This window comes from Lepidochelys kempii, chromosome 1 (assembly GCF_965140265.1).
Source record: "Lepidochelys kempii isolate rLepKem1 chromosome 1, rLepKem1.hap2, whole genome shotgun sequence".
NCBI classification, from domain to species: domain Eukaryota; kingdom Metazoa; phylum Chordata; order Testudines; family Cheloniidae; genus Lepidochelys; species Lepidochelys kempii.
In genome coordinates this window covers 305,186,584-305,213,334 of record NC_133256.1, presented here as the reverse complement: position 1 = coordinate 305,213,334, position 26,751 = coordinate 305,186,584, and the positions used below count along the sequence as shown (strand labels likewise).

Here is a 26,751-nt window from a genome sequence, read left to right as displayed (position 1 = left end):
AATGACACATCCAGTTCAACTCCCTTCTCCTCATCAGGTGAAAGGGGGCCTTGAACGCAGGGTCTTCTACAACAAAGATCAGTACCCTAGCCACTGGACTAAAAGTTATGAGGAAACGTTTCACCCTAGCTACTTGGGGCAATGCCTTAGATGCCTAATACTAAAGAGGGTTCACAGCTGAGAATTGCTAGCCAATGTAGGTACCTCTGTGCAACCTAGACTTAGATGCCTATCTCTGAGACGGGCAGAGTTTGACACCCATTCCTGTTGTCAGCATCTCCCATTGGCTAGCTTAGATCTCATTCTAAAGTGCCTCTCTCTCCTCCTGTCCTGAATAGGAAGCCGAGGCACCTAACTCAGGCTTTGCAAATTGCAGAGAGTTCTAGTGGCAAAAGTTAGGTATTACAACACTCAGCATCACAATGCCAAAGTACCATTGTGAATCTAGGCCCTTGATCTTAAACATGAGCTGCAAAGAAAGTTAAAAAGTGATGTTGACTTCAGCAGTAGCTACTGACTGTCCTCACTGCACCCAGCAACAGCTAAGGTGGAGCAGAAGCATTTAACACAGGAACAAGTGAAAATGTGACTTCTCCCCCAAGTCACATCAGCTGTTTGTAGCATTCTCTAACAAACCAGCTTTCAAGAGAGCACAGAGTCCATTCACAATCAGATCAGGCCTATTTTAAAAAAATGCACAGGATGATTCTGTAACATTTCTTTTTCACTGCTCTTTGTTTTACATTTTTCAGTTTATTATTTGATTGCCAAAAAACAGTTTTTTCCTTAAAGTGACTTTCCTGGCTCCTTGTGTTATGTCCCAGAATGGCCGCAGCCCCCTGACTATGCACACTTTAAAATAAAAATTCTTCTCAGTATTGTAAATAAGGCCTAGTTCTTTAAAAATCTCCTTTTTAGTTTATACCTGGAGACGAAATTCCCAACCAAAAAACATCACTAGAATTTGCTTGTCTATTCAGCAGTGGGAGCAGTGTCCTATGCCTGGGACTCGCAGGCTCCAAGAAGACTAAGTGAGGAGAGCCCAGATTGCTATTTCCTCTCAGCTACACCTCCCTGAAAACGTTATGTCAAATTTTAGTGACTGAAAAATTGTTTTTTGACCAAACTTTCACAGAAAGTGTCCGCATGTCTCAATAAATATATAAAATATTTTTTTAAAAATGTGTCTTTTTCCATTTGGAAACTAAAATTTTCACTCAAAAATAAACATTTAGTTTTTGGCTAAAAATTCAATTTTCTACTGAAAGTTTTGACATAAGTGGGACCCTTCCCCATCATTTTAGTCAAAATCTTCCACAGAGAGACAAAATAATTCTAATCAGCTTTAGTCTGAACCTACAGCCACTAGCCAACTCCCACTTCTCATCCCTGGAACTTCCACCACAGTCTGTGTAGGAGGATGGGAAGGAACCATCACGGCACTCTCTTCCCTGTGATGTGGGGAAGAAAAAGAATGAACCTCCTGCTGTGGACCTCGTGAGCAGGGAGAGAAAGCCAGCCAAGCCCTGGATGCAGGAAGCAGACTATGCCCCACTACCAGAGTTGCCATAAGTCCAGGAGACAAAAGGGGGAAGAGAATTTTTCTGGTGCTGGTTGTCTGACTCTCTTGTCCATTCCATGGGATGAGCAGTGCAGGGGAGACAATGGCCAGGTGGGGTGTTTGAGGGAGGTTGTGATTGAACAGAGCTGACTGGGAAGAAACAAAAAGGAGGCAAAGACTGATAATGAATGGGGGAAAAGGTAGAGAGCCGGAGGCAGGGATAAACTGTTGGAAAGGGGTTGTAATGGGGTGTACAGAATCTTCAGGGCTTTATAGGAGCACTCCCTTGGCCACGAGACTCTCCACTCCCAATTGTTTAGCATGGGAACGAAACCCCAAAGAAGGCATAGGAACAGATTAGTGCCCTAGATCTGAACTGTTGAAGCTTTGTGAAGAAAGGCTCCATTTGTAAGCCCCAGAGTCTGATCAGGACTAGCAGATAAATGGAGCTTCTGAAAAGTGAACTAGCAGGAGTTCATTGCTGAATCTGCACTAATGAGAACAGGTGATACTCATCACTTGATCAGGAGCTCATAGGAAGAGTGGCAGTCTATTTGAAGGGGAGAGAGTGAGAGCCGAGACCTAACTCTCCACTGCCTTGTATCCTGTCAGCACTAAGGTTAAGATTTTGTCATGGGGTGTATTTATTAAAAGTCACGGGCAGGTCCTGGCCAATAAACAAATCACCAATGCCTAAAGCCCTGCTGTGAGGTGGCTGACAGCCCAATGCCCTGCTCAAGGGGGGCTGACAGCCCGAGCCCTGCCAAGGCGGGGCTGAAGTCATGGAGGATCACCTAAACGCACGAAATCCGTGACCTCCGTGACGGTCTCATAGCCTGAGTCATCACTTATACCTGTGCAAAGTGAAGTGTGAAGTGCTGCCAGAGCTATTTTACAACCACTCTGAATAGCATTAAATGACACCTAAGCAGGACTGTGGGGAAGCAGGTTCAAAAAATCTTATCAGAGAAAGACTTCCTTATGTTCCAAAGGTGATTGGTGTGTGTCCAGTTTATTTCCGGGCTGTATAATTGTATGTTCCTTTGGGTTTGTAGGTAATTATGCTGCTGGTTACACAAAAGTTGAGAGTGACCAGACAGGTTGGCAACTATTGCCTGGATCCTGAAGCTGGCACCTTTTGAATTGAGTCTACACAATAGATGTGTGGCCCTCCTCAAGAGAGAGAGAGACTCTTGATGTTTGACACAGACTAGTGTGCTTTTTGGAGGTTGCCACGGAAACAAGGGAGGGAGAGACTAGTGGTGATAAAGGTGGGAAAAGACTGTTGGGATTGGCATTACTGTACCATAAATTAATTATCCAGTCAGATATGCCGATACCAGACAGTGAAAGGTAAGTGCAAAGGTTGTGGTTTGTTTTGTTTTTTGTTCTATCATCTTGAAATGTTGGCACTCCTTACCATGATCTGATAAGCATTTTTCAAAAATGGCCTGTTTTTTTATATGGTCTTATATGTACATTATTTATATTTTAATATTTAATAACAGCTGGCTCTGGGCATATTTTGATTGCTATAGTACTATTATTTTTGCTCATGCTAAATAAAATTAGTCATCTGTGGTCCAATCCTGCAAGAATTTATGCATGAACACAAATACACGCACTGCTCATATGCATATATTAAAACATGTTCAAGTGTTTTCAGGATAGAGGCTCTGGTTGGCATAGTACAAGCTTATCTTTAGCTGAGGAAACTTTGTATTAACTTTTCCATTAAAAACATGAGTTTATATATCCTGGGGAGCTTGAAGGAACATTATCAAATCATCAGCGTAGCAAAAAAACCATCAATTTCTACCAGTTTGGTAAAATCAAATCTAAAGCTCCACTGTTTCCTCCATTCCCATGGGACTTCTGGGTTTGTTAACCCCATCCCAGAATGTATCTTTCCATGACATAAAGTTGCTACATGTGTTGGAAGGAGTGATGTCACAAAATGCTACATTCTGAGTTGTCTTTAGTAAGCTAGAGAATTGCAATGGCTGGAAAACATTTTTGATACAGATTAGTCACAACGTATGACTGTGCTGAATGCCCACCTTCGATTCTTATCCCCAAGGCAGCCAGGCTAGTTGGGATATGAGGCACTTATTAGGATGCTTTTCATTTCAGCATTATAGTTCATCTTTAAAGATTCTGGTTGAAAATTATGTCTTCCAGTAACATTTTAATATGACCAGAAAAACATCAGAATGATAAATGGTGTGATGAATTCTCAAAGAAACTGCAGAACCACCTGATCAACATCCTCTACAGCAAACAGGGAAAGATTAAGAATGAGCTCTCAAAATTGGATACTCTCATAAAAAACCAACCTTCCACACAAACTTCCTCGTGGCTGCACTTTACAAAAACTAAACAAGCCATTTACAACACACACTTTGCTTCTCTACAAAAGAAAAAGGACACTAAACTATCTAAACTACTACATGCCACAAGGGGCCACAACAGTGGTTCCCTTAACACATCCAACAATATTGTTAATCTATCCAACTATACTCTTAGCCCAGCAGAAGAAACTGTCCTGTCTCGGGGCCTCTCCTTCTGTCCCTCCACCCCCACGAACATGATATAGTTCTGTGGTGACCTAGAATCCTATTTTCGACGCCTCCGACTCAAGGAATATTTCCAACACACCTCTGAACAAAATACTAACCCACAGAGAGCTTCCTACCAAGACTACAAAAAGAAGGATTCTGGGTGGACTCCTCCTGAAGGTCGAAACAACAGACTGGATTTCTACATAGAGTGCTTCTGCTGACGTACACGGGCTGAAATTGTGGAAAAGCAGCATCACTTGCCCCATAACCTCAGCTGTGCAGAACACAATGCCATCCACAGCCTCAGAAACAACTCTGACATCATAATCAAGAAGGCTGACAAAGGAGGTGCTGTCGTCATCATGAATAGGTCGGAATATGAACAAGAGGCTGCTAGGCAGCTCTCCAACACCACTTTCTACAAGCCATTACCCTCTGATCCCACTGAGGGTTACCAAAAGAAACTACAGCATTTGCTCAAGAAACTCCCTGAAAAAGCACAAGAACAAATCCACACAGACACACCCCTGGAACCCCGACCTGGGGTATTCTATCTGCTACCCAACATCCATAAACATGGAAATCCTGGATGCCCCATCATCTCAGGCATTGGCACCCTGACAGCAGGATTGTCTGGCTAGGTAGACTCCCTCCTCAGGCCCTACGCTACCAGCACTCCCAGCTATCTTCGAGACACCACTGACTTCCTGAGGAAACTACAATCCATCGGTGATCTTCCTGAAAACACCATCCTGGCCACTATGGATGTAGAAGCTCTCTACACCAACATTCCACACAAAGATGGACTATAAGCTGTCAGGAACAGTATCCCCAATAATGTCACAGCAAACCTGGTGGCTGAACTTTGTGACTTTGTCCTCACCCATAATTATTTCACATTTGGGGACAATGTATACCTTCAAATCAGCAGCACTGCTATGGGTACCTGCATGGCCCCACAGTATGCCAACATTTTTATGGCTGACTTAGAACAACGCTTCCTCAGCTCTTGTCCCCTAATGCCCCTACTCTACTTGCGCTACATTGATGACATCTTCATCATCTGGACCCATGGAAAAGAAGCCCTTGAGGATTTCCACCATGATTTCAACAATTTCCATCCCACCATCAACCTCAGCCTGGACCAGTCCACACAAGAGATCCACTTCCTGGACACTACGGTGCTAATAAGCGATGGTCACATAAACACCACTCTATACCAGAAACCTACTGACTGCTATGCCTACCTACATGCCTCCAGCTTTCACCCAGACCACACCACATGATCCATTGTCTACAGCCAAGCTCTACAATACAACCGCATTTGCTCCAACCCCTCAGACAGAGACAAACACCTACAAGATCTCTATCAAGCATTCTTACAACTACAATACCCACCTGCTGACATGAAGAAACAGATTGACAGAGCCAGAAGAGTACCCAGAAGTTACCTACTACAGGACAGGCCCAAAAAAGAAAATAACAGAACGCCACTAGCTATCACCTTCAGCCCCCAACTAAAACCTCTCCAACACATCATCAAAGATCTACAACCTATCCTGAAGGACAACCCATCACTCTCACAGATCTTGGGAGACAGGCCAGTCCTTGCTTACAGACAGCCCCCCAACCTAAAGCAAATTCTCACCAGCAACCACACACCACACAACAGAACCACTAATCCAGAACCTATCCTTGCAACAAAGCCCATTGCCAACTGTGTCCACATATCTATTCAGGGGACACCATCATAGGGCCTAATCACATCAGCCACAATATCAGAGGCTCGTTCACCTGCACATCTACCAATGTGATACATGCTATCATGTGTCAGCAATGCCCCTCTGCCATGTACATTGGCCAAACTGGACAGTCTCTACATAAAAGAATAAATGGACACAAATCAGACGTCAAGAATTATAACATTCAAAAACCAGTTGGAGAACACTTCAGTCTCTCTGGTCACTTGATTACAGACCTAAAAGTGGCAATACTTCAACAAAAAAACTTCAAAAACAGACTCCAACGAGAGACTGCTGAATTGGAATTAATTTGCAAACTGGATACAATTAACTTAGGCTTGAATAAAGACTGGGAGTGGATGGGTCATTACACAAAGTAAAACTATTTCCCCATGTTTATTCTCCCCCACCCCGCTGTTCCTCAGACCTTCTTGTCAACTGCTGGAAATGGCCCACCTTGATTATCACTACAAAGGTCCCCTCTTCCCCTCCTCCCCCGCTCTCCTGCTGGTAATAGCTCACCTTAACTGATCACTCTGGTTACAGTGTGTACGGTAGCACCCATTGTTTCATGTTCTCTATGTATATAAATCTCCCCACTGTATTTTCCACTGAATGCTTCCAATGAAGTGAGCTGTAGCTCATGAAAGCTTATGCTCAAATAAATTTGTTAGTCTCTAAGGTGCCAAAAGTACTCCTTTTCTTTTTGCTAATACAGACTAACAGGGCTGCTACTCTGAGTGCCTCATCTGTGTTTCTTGCTGGGTCATCCTGCAGAGCCATATCATGAATCCTCACCTGTGTTAAATAATAGATCAGAGCATGGAGACTCTGTTGCATGCAAGTTTTATTAACGTTTCCTCTACTTGGCTCTGCCAAAAGCAGCTTTATTGGGTAATAAGCAAGGGATTAACCTTTCTCTATGTTTTGTTTCTAAGACACTATGTAAATATAACACAATATAACCACTTGAGCTACATTTTATTTAATTACAGTTGTGGTTAAGCCATACACTGAACAGTAACTGGTAGACTTAATGCCATAGACAGTTTTGAACTGCACACAGACAGTACCAAGTCTGAATATTTTTAGGGGTTTGGGAGGAGAAAAGAAGAGGTTTGGATTATAATGAAAAAATAATTGGAGCAGGTGAGTGAGTGAAAAACCCAAAATCTGTTTAGAATCTCCTTCCTGGGGCTGACCTTTGAAGAATCAAGCATTGCTGAGGGTATAGGCAGTTTACACATTGGCTGCAGCTGACTTTCTAGGGGATGTGGTCACTGTTAAAAAAAGATATGTCACCTACTCAGTACTTAAAACTCCACTTTACAAAGGGTGGGCTATATGTTGTGTGTGATCTACCTACAACATGTCTGTGCAAAGAACTTCCTTTGAAGTCCACAGACTGATGGCAGGCTATGGCCTGGTGATGTAAAGCAGTTTGTTTAAGGAGCAAGAAGCAAGGGTACTCATATAAATTTCTAAATCTCTCTTTGGTCAGGCAGTGAAAGAACAATTATGAGAAAGACCATCTGCAAAACTGTCTTAGACCTTGTCTACATTTAAAATTTAGATCAACCTAGCTGTGTTGCTCAAAGATGTGAAAAAGTCATGCCCCTGATTGCCATAGTTAAGCCAATCTAACTCCTGGTGTAGATGCAGTTAGGCTGACAGAAGAATTCTTCTATCATCCTAGCTACCACCACTTGGAGAGATGGATTAACTACAGTGATTGTTAGTGATTTAGTTGGGGATTGGTCCTGCTTTGAGCAGGGGGTTGGACTAGATGACCTCCTTAGTTCCCTTCCAACCCTGATATTCTATGATTCTATGATTGGGGGGGACAAAATTCCGTCACTGTAGGAAGCATCTTCGCTGTAGCACTTCAGTGCCATAGCTGCAGCACCATAACTGTGCTGTTATAGTACCCATAGTGTAGACATGGCCTTGATAATAGCTGTTAAATAGAAACACCAAATACTTGCTGTTTTAACCTGTAATTGTTTGGTTTATACTTATCCCATTTAGACTGTAAACAGGGGTGGGCAAACTTTTTGGCCTGAGGGCCACATCGGCATTGTGAAATTGTACGGAGGGCTGGGTAGGGAAGGCTGTGCCTCCCCAAACAGCCTGGCCCCCACCCCCTATTTGCCCCCTCCCACTTCCCCCCCGACTGCCCCCCTCACAACCCCAACCGATCCAACCCCCCTGCTCCTTGTCCCCTGACCATTCCCTCCCGGGAACCCCCCACCCCTAACCACCCCCAGGACCCCACCCCCTATCCACCCCCCCACTCCCTGTCCCCTGACTGCCCCAACCCCTATCCACACCCCTGCCCCCGACAGGCCCCCTGGGACTCCCACACCTATCCAACCCCCCAATTCCCCGTCCCCTGACCACCTTTGCCCCAGCCAACTGCCCCCTGTCCCCTGACTGTCCCCCAGGACCTCCTGCCTCTTATCCAACCCCTCCCACCCCTTACCATGCTGCTCAGAGTGGCAGGACCGGAAGCCGCGCTGCCCGGCCAGAGCCAGCCACGCTGCCCATGCAGCGGCATAGCTGCAGGGGATGGGGGACAGCAGAGGAGGGGCCTGGAGCTCAAGGGCCGGGCAGGACGGTCCCGCGGAACATAGTTTGCCCACCTCTGCTGTAAACTCTTCTGGGCAGGGACAATGTTTTTTGTTTGAGCACCATGTTATGTATGATGCTACATAAATAATAATTTTATAGTTATTGACCTAAATTCCTTCCCACTGTAACTCCCTTTATTACAGGGGAGTTACACAAATAGTACTGATGAACAACACAAATACTATTGAACAGCTTTACCTCATCTGCTACTTTCCATAATTCTTCATCACTCCATTGTCCATAAGGATCCAAGTTTTTCCGAAAAGACCCAGAAAATATGAACACTTTCTGTGGGAGTACAAAATAAATAAGAAATCATTTTAAAACTGCATGGCATACCAAAAGTGGAGATGGTGAAAAAAAATTGTCAAAAAACGCTGTTTTAATTAAACCAATTTTTTTTCACAAAATTGTCTTGACAAATTCATTTTAGAAAGAAAAAAGGTTTGAAAATGTCAAAATATCCCATTTCAACATTTTTTGAAAAAAATCTTTTTTCATTTCAAAATGACTGTATTTTGAAATTGACTTCATTATATAGTTAAACACTTCATATAAAATGCTTCAAGTCCAGATAAATTCAAAATATTCTTTTTCAGAACTTAAGTGCCCCCCAAAATTCAGGGGTTTTGTCCAGATTTTGGATGATTTTTTTTCAAAATCTTGAGTTTTCCTGTGGAACAGAAAATCCATTTACTGACCAGCACCATCCAAAAGTTACCTGAGCTTCATAATACTTCCTTATGTATCACCGCAATCCAGTGTAAACTTAACAGCAGTTCTGTGCCTCAGTTTAGTTCCAGTGATACTCAGCACATAGCAAAGTCTGAGTCATGAGAGGAATAGCAATAATCCATTTATACAGGCATTTTGTACAACTCTTTCTTCCGCTCTTTTGTGTGCCCTGTCAGGGAGGGGTGTGTGGAGAGGCTGAAAATTTCTTAATCTTGAGAATCATCTTTCTCCTACTGAAGTCTGTAGGAGTTTTTCCTTTAACTTCAATGTGACCAGAAGCAGTTCCATTTCTTATTTTTACTGGTATAAGTGAACATCTACACCCAAAAGTCAGGTTGACCCAGTTATGTTGCTCTGGGGTGTGAAAAGTCCACCCCCAGTGTAGACAGCACTAGGTCAATCGAAAAATTCTTCTGTCGACCTAGCGACCACCTCTCAGGGAGGTGGATTAATTATGCTCATGGGAGAACCACGCCTGTTACTGTGGTGATGCTATAGTGCAGTTTGTAGTTTGGAAAGTGATGACACAGCTGAAATTAAATATTTGCTTAATCTCTTTTTACATTATGGGGGTGTATTAGATTCTGATAGAAATAAAGTACTATACTTCCAACGGTACTGAGATTGCACAACTATTCCTAATGAGATGAAACTAACGTGATACCTGCTATGTCACTTGATACACCTTATTGCCTATAGCAGACAGAATTCACTGTCAGTGAATGTCACAGTATCTTAGTGGGAAATATTATGATGGTTGTGCTCCTTCCCCTGTGCACATTGAACAAATGTTAGTTGTAGATAAAGTTGAGAGCCAATATTTTCTCTTCATCCCTTTTGTCTTCCTACTGGAAATGTTTATTTAAAAGAAACATATTTTGAAATGAAAGTGATTACAGCTGTTTAATTTCTTGCAGAAACTGACTTTTAGCCTTAGTGTGTCTTTTGATGCTTCTACAAGTGGGACACTGAAAACATTAGCTAAAATCAAGTATGGCTAGGGGAATACACATGATTCCCCACATAGTTTGACCAAACTAACACAATCATAACCTGAGGTGTACCTGGGACTGCAGTCCTCAGAATACCCCAGAGATGAACTACTATACAGTGATGCTTTGGTCAAATTCCAAAGTGGTTTGGATATGTGTTCAAATAGCCTTAATTCAAAGATTTCAGATATAAATTGGCGCTATTCAGGGCTTCAGAAATGAGAAACCAGTGCTGAGTCCCTCTCTGCTCTCACTGGAGCTGCTTAAATGAGGTTCCTGCACTGCTGGTCAGTGTGAAAGAGGATTCTGTCTGGAGGGCAAAGGATATAAATGTGCTCCCCATGCCTCTGGGTAAGTCTGATAGAACAATGCCCTTCAACTGAGCTGGGCTTCCAGTTCCTTCTTGCTCAGCTAAAGTGATGCCCCCTTTACCTCTCCCTCATAACTCCGGGCAGCAGGAACCCATAAAGGGGTCACAATTCTTGGTGGTGGTGAGCATATTTGCACCAGGATTAGATTCTTATGACTACTGGGCACTGTGGAGCTAATAGCAGTGAGAAAGCTGTGTCTGATATGGCTGCATTCACACTTCATTTGCCATGTAGTTAACTAATAAAGTAGCTATTTTAGTCCTGCAGCAGTGAAGAAAAGTTAACTGAACAAACCAGTTTTTAGAAAAGGTTCATAACACCTAACTAGCATTCCTTCCCAAGTGCAACACACACGAAGTACAGTATCTTCTTGTTCTGAAACTGCTGCTATTCCTGTTAATGCTGCTTTCAAAAAGTCTTTGCCTTAAAGTATAGCACCTAAAAAAGTGCATTTTATTCCCAAATGAGGTGAGGCGTTGTCCGGAATTCTGGCACCTTCCTGCACAGTTCAGCAGGATGCTTCCTTCTTTCTAGCTCCTTAATATCTATACAGGGCTCACTTGTGTAAATATTGTGTTAGTTTCACATGTGCAGTGTGGAGTCAAATTACAAAGAAGGCACTGTAAATGTTAGATGTTTCAAGGGAAAAAATGGCTCGTGAAATATAGGGAATTCTGTGCTGGTTATGAATGCACCAAGAAAACCTGGCAAATGGGGAACTGGATGTCTCAGGGGATTGGTAATAGATATGGAACCTTCTGCATCTTGGGTACCAGTTCAAAATCACCCTAGATGAACACTCACAAGGTGATGATATGATCCACAGTTTATAGTCAGAATTGGCATCCTATCATAGGCAAGTGCCAAGGTAAAATAGTGCAGAAATACAGTAGTAAGTAGGTGTGGTGGTAATTGCCACCAAATACTGTAACTGACCCCTCTAAAGAACATCACTGAGTGCTGTCATACAAAAGTCCGCTCTAGATGTCTGGTAGTGTGCTAGGGGCACCACAGACTTGGAGCTGAGTGCTGTGTAGGAGACAGAAGTGCTAGGCCCTTCAGAGGCTACACACATATGTGAGTAATAGAGATTAACTTTCCCAGGACTGCTAGAAACTAAAAGGTGCAAATACCCTAGCTACCGTTACTTAATGACAATAGAAGAACAACCCCGCAGTTCCTTAAGCAGACTCTAGGGGCAGGCCAGTTCAGGGTATAAAGGTAAGAGTCTTGTTGGAATCCCTGCAGCGCTATTCTCCAAGGCGTCCCATGTTCAGCTACCCCCACACCTCCTGTCTTCAGGCCACTGTGCTGTGGCAACGTGCTGCTTCTCTGCCCAGCTCTCTGGTTTCAGCCCCAGCTCTTAAGCTGCCTGCTGCCTGCCCTTAGTTCTGCTGCCAACTCCCAAGCTCTCTCACAGTCTGTCTCTCGGCCCAGCCTGGTTCCTTCTGACTCCAGAATACTTTCTTCTCTGTACTCTGGGGATTATATACTGGCCGGATATTGACTTGGCTAACCCAGCTCCTTACACTGGCTAAATCCTTTCTCCCTAGCTCAATAATGAGCCAGTGGGTTCATTACAACTTGAAATTTGAAAATGGGAGGCAATTAAATAGGCATTTGTGCACATAGCTACCGTTATTACCCATGCAGTTACATGCAGAAATATAGATCTATAATGCATGTATGTTTTCTAGCAGGGGTCTCATGTCACCCAGCCAGAAAATGTGCTCCTTAGTTAGTAATTACGTGTAGTGGAAAATGGAGTTTACCCCTAAAACCTCTTAATAACAATTTCCTATACATAATAGACAGGAGCAACCCTCCTCCTTTGTCTACACTCTGTCCTAGAATACGGAGGGGGAAATAATGTCTATAAGGGATCTCAGGCTCTTTCCAAGTTTCCCTCATATCCCAACAAAGGCAGACAGATTGGTTTGATTGGCCACAATGATGGGAACCATTTGTTATTGGAGGAGAACCAAGGGAGCCTGCACAGCTCTTGGAACCCTGACCTCGAGACCTTAAAAATGTCCCTTTGGGGCTGGGACATGAATGGGTTTAACAAGATCTGCCATGTTCCCCTAAACCTATTGCCTTCCCCCAAGTGACACTGTCCCTTGTCACAGGCCAGCAGTCACTGCCAGCCAATAAGTTTGTGCTGGCCTATATGATGTTCACTAAATTTATTTCATTAATAAGTGGTAAGAGTCCAGTGCTTGCATGTATATTAGAATTCATGAAGAGATGTAATTAGAATATAAATTCTTGTATCGTCTGAGTTTTAACTTTGAGACTGGGAAAGAAAAGAGATTTTTTTCCTGTAAAGTTTGGCATTATTGTGCATATTGATATTACATGAAATACTAAATTGGGGAGATATCTCCTAGCATGAAGAATTAACCTTTAAAAATTCCTGATATATCCATCACCAAAACTTGAAAAAAAATTAGGTCAGGAATTAGCTGTCTGAATCAATTATATGACAAACCATACCTACATTGCCATTAAGATTCTGGAAAACAGTGTCTTGGTATAAATAAAATGTGTAAAATATTGCAAGGCCTGTTGAATGTTTGAACTAATAATCTCAAGTTTGGTACATTATTCTTCCGGTTATTTAATGGGACACTGACAATTTGAATTCTTTTAAATTAACTCTTCTGATATAGTGTCCTTTAAATTTTGTACTCTGGTGTGTGTGTGTGTTTCTTTTACACTTACAAATATGTATAAGGATATTTCTGCCAATGTTTAGATGAGCCAGGAAGAATACCCCTAAACTTGTTCAGGCCCACCACTCCTCCACCCTGCCCTTTCTGTACACACTGTAACCAACTGCCTCTTCAGTTGAGCTGGTCAGAACATTTTTGCCAAAATGAAATTGTGGGGAAATGTTTCTTCAGAACATATTGATAATGACAAAACTTTCATCAGGAAGGCTGACAGCTAAACTTCCTGGTGGTTAGGTACTGGCCTAGAATGGGGGAGACCCAGGTTCAATGACCTGCTCTTTGTGATTCTGAGTGATCTGGGATGGAAATTCTGCTCTGAATCAAGCAAAGCAGGGACTTGAAGGTGGAACTACCCCAGGCCAGGGACCTCTATCTACACATATGCAAGCCTTTTGTGAAAACATTTGAAGGGTTTAGTTTTCACTCCAACGTGAAACGAAAATGAACTTTGAAAGTTGCTGCACAATGGAATCGTCATCCTTCGGTCAGCTGTATTCATCCATTCTGCTTCCAGCTTTGCTGCTGCTCCTCGCAAACTCTCCCACAGTCTCACAGGTTTTGGAGTTGAGGAAGAGCATGCTTCATTGTAAAACAGTGACAAGTGACTACACGTAAAGTACAGTTATGGGAAGAAAGTAAGCAAACCGAAAGAGAATTTTTTTTCTCTTTCCCTCATCTTTGAGGTTATCATCATGAGAGTGGGTAAAACATTTTCAGATGGAAATGTGATTTTTCAAATTGAGGGTGTCTCTTTAATTTCCATATGCAAAGCTTTAAATGTTCTGGTTTCACAGGCATCTATGAATGCTTTCATCAGTTTTAAAATATTAACAACAGAGAATTGGAAGATAAAAGCACTGAAAACTGTAGGGCTCTCTGCAAGTTTTTCAGGACCTAGTCCTGCAGGGTGCTGAGCAACCTCTGAAGATACTAAATGCCCTCACCTCCCATGGATCTTGCCGGGAATTGAAGGTGCTCAGTACCTTGCAAGATTGAGCCCTCAGAGCAGGAAACAATCTCTATGCTGCCCTCAGTAAGCCTTTCCTGATCTCTATAGGAGTTCTGCACATGGAACTAAGGCAGCAGATGGCCCACTGTATTGTCATGCTGATTTCCCTGGATCCACTGCAAGATTTCAGACTCTGCAAAACCCTTCCTATGGGGATCTATGGGGAGTTGCACTTTTCAGCTCTCTGCATTTTACAGAGGCTACTTGGAACCCTGTACAACAGTCCTGCCTATGAACTCTGAAAGGAAATCATCTCAGGAATATAAAGAGAGAGATGGAAGGAAGTAGGTTGAATACTAAAAAGTCAAACCACCATTTGAGCTGGAAACTGGTAAAAGTCACTTTTCCTTCTTAACTCCTTCAAAATGAAGTGTGTGTGTGTGTGGGGGAAACAAAAGGTATCCTCACTTTTCATTAGCTTGCAGTCCCATGGCGTATATTTAACCTATTCTCCATGCCTGATTTCTTTTAATAAATATTGGGCATTTAAATCTGTAAAACTGTATGTGATATACCATACTGCCAAAAGGCCTGAAATAGGACATCATGATCACATCTAATGTGATCAAGGCAATATCAAGGCATATAAGAGCCTCACTCGCTACATATCATCCAGTGATGCTGTTCCCTTGCCTATACTCCTTAATTTTGTTCTTAGGCTCCTCTTCATTTTATTCTAATGAGAAATGGTCCCCAACCTCACAATATGCTCAGATCCAAACTTGCTCAATTTCTGGGGCCATTTCTTAATTTAACTTAGTCAAATACCTTGAGGTGTAACGTCTATGAACGACAGTGCACAAGATAACTTAATTACATTGAAACTGGACATGGCTGCCCACTCTTACTGAATGCATGGGCATGTGAATTGTGTGATGTAACTGTTGCTGCAGGACAGCTAGTAAGACTGCCCAGAATAATGAGGTGGGTCTTTGTACACTGTGACCATACTTCAAAAACCAGATATCCAAGTTACTGCTTCACATTAAGGTTTTCAAAAAATGTTCTAGAAGGGTATAAACCCCTAGGGCAAAAGCCAACCAATAACTGATGAGGAATAAGAAGAAACTTCCCCTCTGGGTAGCTATTCCATACTGTCCCCTGTTTGGTTTCTTGCATCTTCCACTATAGCATCTGCTACTGGCCATTGTCAGGGAGAGGAAGCCTGATTAGATGGATCACTCATGTGATTCACTGCAGGAACCCTCATCTGTAGAAAGGGCAACCGTGGGCAATCAGCTGTAGAAAGGCATGCCATGGAGCAACTGAGGCCTTCCATTATCAAACTGTATTTTAAGAAATGGCAAAGATGGGGGATGGTAGGAGAAGGGAGGGTTGTCATGGGGTGATTGGTAGTGTAGAAAAAATCAGCCGTTCCAATGTTCTTACATTGTTCAAGCAGCCCTCTCCAGGACTTTGAATATCTGTGGGTTGTTGTAGGCCAGATTCCAGGGAGGGGATAAACAACTCCACGCCCCCAATCTGAGATGAAGGCTAGAGAACAAACGTCTCTTTATTCTCTTGGTGGAAGAGGCTGTGTGGTGTATGTAACTTTTTTCCCCCTCGGGGGAGGGTGCTGGTGGAGAGCTAATCCCACTCTGTAGTTGGAAATTTCTGAGGATTAATGTGCAGATTCATAGCAAGTGCTCAGTGTTTGACTGTGGGACTTGAGGACAGGAGCTCCAAGTACAGTACAGACCTGGTGGGGGCCTGGCAGCCTGGCCCACAGGCCATGCAACTTTACTTAAGAGGCTAAAGATAATGGTTTTTTGGCCCTGGGTTCTCTTTAAATGTCCACATTAAAAGCACTTTAAAACTGGACTACATGCATAACTTTTAACAACTAGCCCATGTTTTTGGCTAGTAGAGGAGCAGGTTATACAACTAATGTCATCTCAGTCTATTGTATTTTGCTGACAGCTGCAGAATCAAGTTTGTTTTTACATTAGTGCTTCTATCATTTATATGGGTACTTGGCTACTGACACTGAAAGGCTTTTATTAATAATACTTTGCACTGTGATTACCATAACCACTGAGGCTACTTAAGCATACCCACCTTCACTATTACCTTGTCCTCTACCTCTGTGTGTCTTTAGCCATAGATTATGTCTTGTGAGCTCTCTGGGGCAGGGAATGTCTGTTTTACTTGTTTGTAGAGTGCTTCACACAATGAACCCCTGATACTTGCTTGGAGCCTGTAAGTGCTACCAAAAGATATGGATAATAATAATAGCCCCTTTCATCCTCAGATCTTGTGCCCTTTTACAAAGGAGTAAATATTATTTTATTTGACAGACAAATAAACAATGGAACTCAGAGGTTGTGTTCCTTGCACAAGCTTATATATTTGAGGCAATGATGGAGGTAGGATCCAGGCCTCCTGATGCTAAATTATTTGTCCTAACCCCTAGAGAATACTGCATTCCTTTACCTTTTGGTGGGGATGGGAGTGAGGTTTGGGGTGGGTGATGGGGATTTGGGGGAGAGGGGATTTTTGTGTGGGTGATAGGGATTTTATGGGGGAAAGCATGAAATAAACGGCCATTTACTCAGTCTCTAACACCTTTCTTTGGTTCCTCTTTATCTGTTGCCAATTTAGACTTGCTACCTTAGAGCTGTATTTTTTGTTATAAATTTGCATGCCCTTGACTGACACTTTGCTCCACTAGGAGCATATGAGCAGAACTCCTCTGGTTGGCATTCACCTTTTTCACTTGTTTCACCTGTTTTTTGAGGTTTTTTTTGTTTTTTTTACTTGTTTCATCTGTTTCCACTAGAAAGGATTTGTTGGTATAGTTATATTGGTAAACTGTTATAGGGGAGATGCAGCGTACAGTGGCAAAGGAGTTTTGCTGGTAAAACTTATACTATCTCCTAAATGAAAGACATTTTATGCTGGTATAACTGCATCTACACTAGGGCTTTTGCTGGCACAGCTGTATTGGTTAGACTGAGGTTTGATTCTTCCTCCCCATCCTCCCACTCCTAACATAGCTATGTTGGTAAACCTTTAAAATGTAGACTAGGCCGGAGACAAGGGAAAATAAGGGAACTTATGAGATGAGACAGTCAAACAAGGGGAGGTGAAGAAACAAGGCAATGAAGAGGGGAGAGAACAGGAGATAAGTCAGCTAACCAGAGGGCAGCTTACCAGCAGAGTTTGGGATCAGTAGGCAGAGTATGACCAATCAAACTGTCAACAAAGCACAGATAGGAAAAGAATCAGACTAGGAAGTTAATGCAATATGGGTCTTGGTTCCGTCTGGGGAAGGGTGTAGCTGAGCAGCAGGAAAAGGGTACTTTGTATTTTTCTTAAAGAAAAGTATGAACTCTAATGCTGAAATATTTGTATTGGGAGGGGAAGCGAAATCACAAAGAATGTCAGAATCTGAAAAAAGACAAGAGAAATAGAAAAAAAATGTTGTGACTCCATTTTGTGTTTGCAAAATCTAAGCCGGTCCTGATGCTCACCAAAAGGAGCATTTCAGCTATTTTTTCCCCATAATCACAGAGAAGACAATGCCACAGATGCTCAGCACTCATGAGCAACCCATCAACAAGAGTCAAATTCTTCTCTCTGTTACACTGAGGCAAATTTGGAGTCACTCCAGTGACTTGAATGCAATTAGTCCATTCAAGTGTAATGGAGAGCAGAATTGGGCCCATGTACCCAAATGAAGAAACGAAATAAGGTTAGAGTCCTGGGTTGTATTAGTTTAAAGAGCCAGGAATTAACTCATTATTTTAAAAATGAGTAACCTGACAGAGCCCTTTTTAATGAAAGAGTTTGTGAAGATCCCTCAATCTTTACAGCTATTTGAAAGTCTTTCACATGTTCACCTGCTAATCAGCAAATACTGATGTAATATTAAGGCTATGTCTACATTGCATACCACTTGCGGTGGCATGTAGGGTATGTATAGCTACCCACCACAGTGAAAAGCCGACTGCATCCACACTATGGTATGTAGCTACATGTGTCAGGGAAAGGCTCCAACAGCAGGGATCTGCCAGAGCCTTTCCTGCTGCCTCCCTCCTGCCAGAGCTTTTCCCTACTGCCAGAGTCTTTCTCTGTGATGGAGAAAGGCTCTGGCAGCAGGGAGGCAGCAGGACACTACACTTCCAAAAATAGCAGTGTATATCGGGGAGGCACTGTTAGGTGTGTAATGAGCCACGTAGGGTACATGCACTGAGGTTTTGGCATGTCTTCATTCTACTCATCTAAGCTGAGTCTCACCATCTACATTGCTATTTATACCCGTGCTAGGGAGGCATGCAGCATATGTATTCTACACACTGCCATAAAGAGTGTGCAGTGTAGACATACCCTAACTCTCTGTAATAGTCAAAGCTTGCCACTCGAGTGACAGAAACACTGGTCCACAATCACCATGGGGTCCAGCTTACTCTAGTGTTTAATGCTGGTGGTAGAAAGTCTGCTGGGGACAAGGCTGTGGTGGTAGGAAGCTGCTGCAACCACTCTGTGGTGGGGAGAAATAATGGCCCAGTGAAGCCTAAAGAGTTGGTGGTGCTGGCCAAAAAGTGAATCAAACAGGTTGACTGAGGACTGCACTGATTCAGTATCTGGAGGCAGTGAAGCTCCTATAGAGTCTTCAGGAAGAATTATAACTCCCGCATTATGCAAGTGGGTGATATTGGAAACACTACCTATCTTCCACTCAGTGAATCCCCCTTCCGGTGTAGAAGGCTTAGCTGCAACTTGGCCTACTGTAGTTCTCTGCCTTCTGATATTGTGTATATCTGTCTTACTGGTAAGATTGTAGTCTCTTGCTAATTTAATTATACTGCTTCACTCAAATGATTTGCTAAGGATTGAAGATAAATCCTGTATGTAAGTGAAAACTCATGCATCATAAAGCTTTCAAAACACATAAAAATGTCAATACAACAAATTCAGGGTCAACATTTTTGGAGAGGGCTAACAATTTTCATCAATAAAATAAAAAGCAAGATGTTTAATCTGTAATAGTTCTCTCTCCTGTTACAAATGACCAATCACTACACTTTATTTTTCATTCTATACATAATATTCTACTTACTCTAGATAACTTACTCCAGATAATGTTCATTTCCCAGTCAGGTAGCATACTAATATAACCAGAGGGGAAGGATGGTGCTAGCCTGGGACTTGGGAGAGACAAGTTCAATTCCTTGCTCCTCCACAGGCTTGCTGTGTGACATTGGGCAAGTTGCTTAGGCCCAGATCCTCAAAGGTATTTAAGCTCCTAACTTCAATTGATTTCAGTGAAAGTTTGGAGCCTAAATACCTTTGAGAATCTAGGTCCTAGTATCTCTTTGCCTCAGTTCCCCATCTGTAAAGCGTTAGTACTTTCTATCTCAAAGGGACGTTGTGAGGATAAATGCATTACAATAGTCAAGGGCTCAGATTGTATGAGAATGGCTGCTATATAAGTATCATAGCTCAGTAGTTCTCAATCAGGAGTACACAGAGGTCTTCCAGGCAGTACATCAACTCATCTAGATATTTGCCTGGTTTTACAACAGGCTACATAAAAAGCACTAGTGAAGTCAGTACAAACTAAAATTTCATACCGACAATGACTTGTTTATACTGCTTTATATACCATATACTGAAATGTAAGTACAATAGTTATATTTCAATTGGTTTACTTTATAAGTATATGGTAAAAATGGGAACGTAAGCAATTTTTCAGTAATAGTGTGCTGTGACACTTTTGTATTATGATGTCTGATTTTGTAAGCAAGTAGATTTTAAGTGAAGTGAATCTTGGGGTACGCAAAACAAATCAGACTCCTGCAAGGGGTACAGTAGTTTGGAAAGGTTGAGAACCACTGCCATAGATGGATATAAGCCAGCCCTCAATCTAACTGTCAACAGAGCCCAAGCCACTAAAGTGAGAGGAAAGTTAATAGCAGTATGACTACCAATTTGTTAAGGGAAATGTGCAAGAACTATCATTCAAATTCATTAAAATGTAATAATGAGGCTTTAAAAAACAATAGGTGACATCACCATGTCAAATCAGATGGTTCCCCTTTTCTACAAGTGGCACTAATGCATTTTGGAACAATGAGGGGCGTAAGCAGGCAGTGAAGCTGTGATGCTTTGTGTCTCCTGCGTGTACTCTACCTTTCCCTTTCTAGGAGTTCGCTGTCAATAAGAGTTGCAGCAAGCTGTTGGTGAAAGGCAGAGCTCTGTTCAGAAGAGAGCTACACATTGCTCTTTCACAGAATCTACACTTTTGTTCTTGGTTTTGATTTTCAGTCAAAAGCAACTAACGCTAGGCTCAACATATCAGTTTGCTGTTTGCATATGGAAAAATAACCAGGTACGATACTGGGAAAAATCTTACTTAAAACCTTGTCACTTCATTGGTCATTACCTGTGGTATAACTCCAAATGCCTTTCTCCACTGCTGCGCAGTGATTGTGTTCCAAGAGATGCCGTCAATTTGCATATCTCCTTCTGTATTCAGCAGCCTTAAAAAGGCAAAGAGCAAAGTGCTTTTCCCCGACCCAGTTCTTCCCAAAAGACCTACCTGCAATGTTAAAATAATTCAAAGTGAATGGAGAATCCTTGCTTAAAACTGTTCATGCATTAACCATAAAGCAAGGTAGCAGCACAACTGAAGAACTATCCCATACAGAACTTAGTAGGATAGGATGTGTATTACCATTGTTTTTGGGAAAGGTAAAGGACCTCAGCAGAGATATGAAACACTGGGCCAGATTCTGCTCTTACTTTTGTGTAACCTCATTTAGCTACCTAAGGAGAGAATCTGTCCTGTGTTTAACCAAAGAGGATAAGTTTGCTTATCCATTATCCTTATTTATTATCCATCCTCCCGACAGCCCTTCCCCTTCCATTTTGTAGTGGATCCCCCTTCAGAAAAGACCTTAAAACTCAAACCAATGAAAACAAGCCTGTATTGTATTTCAGCAATGTTGTTAAGATGGGCCTAAGTCTGATCTTACACTGGGGTAACTTGATTGACTTTGATGACTTTGCACCTCATTGATACTGGCATCAATCAGATCATACTCTGGCACTATGTTATGGTTGTAATGCTTGTTCTGGTTTCTCCATAACTTAGCAGGGCTGACAAAATACTGCAGATGAGACAACATCAATCAAAGAAGGAACTTCTAAATGCGTGACCATCATACTTGTGCAAACAATCTCTTCCATATTAAGGCTGGTTTCTGCAGGAAGGACCACACCACTGAGACCCTAATTATGCCACAGTAGAAGGATCTGATACTTCCTAAAAACAGTGGTTGCTATTTAAATAGTTTGCATTTCCCACACAGTGGAATTGAAGATTGCCTCTTCTTATCCCCTACAGTTAGAATAGGCAATATCTGTGGGAACAGCTGGCAAATGTTGACACACTAATGGCTACTGTTGTAGCGTATTTTCTGACAGCTAATGCTGTGCAATCTGAGCCTGGGCTCCCTTGGCAGATGGGAACAAGACAATTTTGGAAGTGAGGTGGTGGAAATTTCTTGCTCTTCAGGACCCTCCCTGTAAAGTGAACAACACAGCTTCAGACCTGACTCCAAGAGAGGAGTGAGGGCTAAGCACTTGCTGCTACCATTGAGTTAAAAGCACTGTAGATCCTTGGCCTCTCTTACCTCCTCTGTCTCATGCTTGTTTCTATTATCCTCAATAGGAGGAACTTACAAGAATCTAGCTGCAAGGTAAAATACCATTCCGCTTCTAGAGACATTACCAGTCCTAGTGGTATTCACCATTTCAAGTAAAGGGAAAACCTCTGAAACTGGAATGAACTTCCTAGGCACACTGCTGTAAAAGGGATCCTTGTTTTAATTGCAAGGCAGCGTTTTGCCCATCTCTCTACTGCACATACAAAATCTTTCCTTTTCATTATGCTTTGGCATTGATCGATTTTCCAGGTAGTAAGTAGAGTGAAATTGAATCCACCACCCACACGTTAGGTATCAGAGAGCGTACATCTCATCCAGAGGGAGAGTGGCTTAGAGGACAACGCTAAAAAGACTCCTGAGTTCCAGTCTTCGGCTCCTCTACATGCTCAGCAGGTGCAAATCAGTATAGTTCCATTAAAACCGATGGAGCTATGGCAGCTTACAGCAGCTAGAGATCTGTCTCACGGGGTGACCTTGGGAACATCACTTAACCTCTCTGTTTCTGTTCCCTCAGCTATGAAATAGGGCTAAACCTGCCTACGTCTTCCTCACTGGGGCCTTGATTCAGGAAAGTACTTACATTTGTGCTTAAGTGCATCCTTATTGGACTTCAATGGGACTTTCCTGAAAAGGGATGCTTTCCTAAATCTTGGCTTAATGGGCTGTGAAGATGAGTTAAATGTTTGTACAGCCCTTTGAAGACCCGCTTTACACATCAGATGAGTGGTTGGGAGCTCACATTCCTCTGAATACTAGAGCTAGGGATGCATTACTGTTGGCACATCACCCTGTATTATTCTGCGCCCTGCCCGGATCAGTCTGCCCCCCAAATCTCTCTTCATTAGCAAACTTCCCTCCACCCAGGGAGGAGCACAAACAGAGAGAGCAACCAAATTCGTGTGCAGGAATAGAACTTGGTGAGCTATTCTGTAGGTATGTAATCAATACTCTCCACTTTCACACCCCAAACGAGTCCTTATCATACTTCACTGAGCTGTAACTACTCTCAGGATTCCTAGCAGCTCAGAGCTATTTTGTCCCCTCATTTTTCTACCTGTATCTAATAACTTCACAGCTGAATTCTTATTAAAAACAAACGGAAAAACCTCATTCCTTTTTTAGGTGATTTAGATAATCTATGTTGGTGCAGCTATTTTCTGTTTTTGTTCATTAGAAATCTACCAGAGTCAGCCAACACTGTAGTAATTCAATTGTCTCATAAAGGGACTTTTGGGGATAAACTTAACTGAAGTCAGTTCAAACAAGACAAAACAATATCTCACCCTCTGTCCAGGACTTATTGAAAAGGAAATGTTTTCTAATACAGCAGCTCCTCCATCAATATACTTGGCTGTGAGATTCTTGACAGTCATTTGGCCTCCGGATGGCCAGGGCTTCTCATCCTTTGCATGCTTGTTTTCAATTATGAGGACCCCTGTAAGCTGGTCATCCTTTAGTGGCTTAGTGTTTTTTGTTTCTTCTTTTGGCATGTCAATGAATTTAAATATTCGGCTTACAGACCGCATCTGGGAACAACAGCAACAAAAAACCAGTACTGAAGTTGTTCTGAATACCTCAGCCGAACAGTAATTCCCACAATAAAGCCTGGGGTTTTTGTGGTAGGATATAATGTGAATTAATGTTTAAAGCAAGGGGACTTTTTGTGGAGAGCCCTGGTTCTGCTCCTGATTGTGCTCGTGGCACTGGGCAAATCTCATGACATGTCCGTGCTTCAGTTTCCTCAACTGTAACTTGGGTAAAGTAATACTTTGTACCTTTTCTAAAGATTCTGAGAATCCTGGATGAAAATCTACGTGTAAGAATAGAGTATAATTATTGACACAGTTTTGGAGTCTTAAACTCTCGCCTGTCCTGCAGGGGGCTCTTGACCTGACGAGTGACTTCCCTTGACTAATGCTGGATCACCTAACAATGAGACACCTTTTCCTATAGAATGTGGGGAATTTTAAAGCTCCACGACTCTAACATCAGGTACAACAGAAAGTTCATTATACATTCACATTTATTAAAAATCTTTGAGCATTTATATGTACTTGAGAAACTGTCCATACCTTTGTACAACTATACATTGTACAAATTGGGTGGGAAGTTTTATGGCACTTAATTTTATGCCTGTAGTTGTAAATACAATGGTTCCCTATAGATGGGGAGCAAGTGTCATGGTTCAGGGAGCTTAGACAAGGCTGAATTATACTGGCTGTCAGTGGCTTGTTGAGCTAGCACTCCCTTCCTGCATCACAATCCAACTTTAAATTTAAAAATAAATAAATCTTCAGTCCTTATGGTTGCAAAGACAACCTTCAAAATGTTAACTGATGAGGAGGTATTTACCTAGCTCTGCAAGCTGCTTGAAACAATAACTCTGACAGAAATGTTTTTATGAGGATATGAACACTGAAAGCTACTGATAACAATTTACATGTCACTCCTGTGATTTATTTCACTGCAGATCAAAGTATGCAAGAAGGAGAGAGATGTTCATATTTAAACGATTTGAATAAAACCATTAGTGGCATTTCATTTTGGTGATGCATGTGGGCAGAAATTGGGAGAGAACCATCATTAACTTCCTCCAGTCTGACCTTTTCTTCAGGAAGAACCCTTCCCATGCACTTGACACTACTGTTTATTTAGGTGTATGGCAGTAGAAATACTACAGCCTGATGAAGGATGTTGGAACTAGATTCATTACAGTGATCTAGAGAACTGTATGTTCTTACTCCACTGCAGTTTCCCTTTAAATGTTCATGAACAGTTCTAATACTTCAGTTGTTATCCAAATATTTACTTAAATATGACACATTATGTTACAGCAGATGCTGCTAGTGCCTGATGTATTAAGGTTAGAATTCCAGCTTCTATTGTAATCTCTTTTTTTTTCCACTTGCTTGTAATTTTCTCTCATACATTTTGAGACTGAAATAATCCAACTGACCTCAGCTCTAAGGTGTGTCTCTTTTTTTTGAGTCAAATATGTTGAGTCATGTCTGAGGTACAGTGTGTATGCCTGACAATAATACTTTCCCAGTAGACTGGGAGCAGAAATTCTGTGCTTTGATTACATGAGAAACTGAAGCTAGAAAAATCAGTCTTAGCTATCTTGTTTATATCTCATTGAGGTTCAAAATACAAGCCAAGCTTAAAGGAACTTTGTTCAGTAGTTTTAATGTTACGTGTATGTAAAGTTGGCATTTTACTCTTGCATGTTAAGATACGGCACATTTTTAAAATGTATTATGCCTTTGTTAAAGGCACCTGAAGCAGAGTATGTGAACTCCAGACAACTGTAGATCTCCAGTTGGAGGAATTTACAAGCTTTGAGGATGAAGTCAATGCAGCTTGTTACTCCACAGGGCAAACAGCTTCACATCAGGAAACACCCCATACAATGAGTGAAGCACTGCTGAATTAACAGTGTTTTCTGTTAGGACCAGGTGTTCGGAAGCCTGCAGATTTAGGATAAAAAGCTCTTGAAAAACTGAGGTCTGGATCCTAGTTTAAGCACCACAGTTATCATGGTGACATGAAAGGGAGAATAGGAAGAATTTGATTCTTTACCAAAATTCTTTGTATCTTCTCACAAGTCCAATCCCTCTTGTCATGCCAATGGCACCAACTCTGATAATTCTGGAAGGGGGGCAAATTCTTGTCCCCGCCCCATTTTTCCCAGAGGTACCCTGAGTCTCCCTCCACCAGGGAGTCTCCCCTCTCTCTCATACCAACACAGTATTTCAGCTGGTGCTGCCAGGAGTCGAGTTCTCAGTGGACTCCCCTGTGCTCCTCTGTACAGGAACAGACTCTCCATATGCCAGGTGAAGCCACCATTGAGTTGGCCAGCCCTCTGTCTGGACAGAGGGGCAGCCGGGCCCAATTTGATTGGCACTGCAACCATGCAGCTGGAGCGATGCTACAACAGCAGCCAGACTGATTTTAGCATGGGACCACTGCTTAAAAGTGGTTGGTCATGTCCTCCTCCCCCGAGCTCCGTAGCCTATAGAACTTTGTGCAAGTACAAAACCCTTGGGAAGGGGAGTTCCTCCCCACCAATGGACACCACTGTAGAGTTCCCAGCCGCAACATTATCATGAAACAAATTATCAAGATAAATTTATTAAGCCATCCGCTTAATTAAAAAGAGACAATCTCAGATACCATTGCACAACAAGATATGCCATATATCAGCTGGATACTGTTGGTAAGGCATTCTGAACACAAACAGAAATCATGCAAGTGCAAATTACTGTTACATATCACAGGCTGAATAGACTTCATAGCCTGCTTCTTGTTAGTAAATGATTGTTGGAGCATTGAAATAGATATGAAGCTATTGTTTCCCCACATGCCATTTCTGGATGTTTCATTATGAATGACATTGGGATATGTATGTTTGGTATATCCTGTTGCTGTTATATTTCATTAATTTTGGAGTAAGGCTAATTACGTTTTCTGTGACACAGTCATTACTGTAAACTGATTTTCCCACTCTCACAGCAGCAACACTGTTTGGAAAATGAAGTAGGAGTATTACTGTAACAATTGCCAGGGATCTGCTATTTATTTTTAGAAGTGAATGAGACAAATTATCTCAAAGTGTTGTAAAGGAGAAGATCTCCTTTACAAGCTTATTAAAAAACACAGTTTGTAGGTTTGAATAGTATCTCCTCAAAAGAAGAACAGAGAAGTCTTAAGTGTAGGCATGACATTCTTTTTTTTTTAACCA

The 26,751-nt window shown here is 42.1% G+C and overlaps 1 protein-coding gene across 2 annotated transcripts in view; it reads right to left on the bottom strand.

Annotated features, from left to right (window-relative positions):
- The window catches only part of CFTR (CF transmembrane conductance regulator), a 145,537-nt gene that overhangs the window by 8,386 nt on the left and 110,400 nt on the right, over positions 1-26,751 (bottom strand). For both annotated transcript variants that reach the window (XM_073328163.1, XM_073328164.1), the window contains 3 exons: positions 23,294-23,536; positions 20,726-20,881; positions 8,694-8,783 (listed from right to left, as the gene is read on the bottom strand). In XM_073328163.1, the coding sequence (XP_073184264.1) occupies positions 8,694-8,783; positions 20,726-20,881; positions 23,294-23,536 (489 nt within the window). The remainder of the gene's footprint in view (positions 1-8,693; positions 8,784-20,725; positions 20,882-23,293; positions 23,537-26,751) is intronic.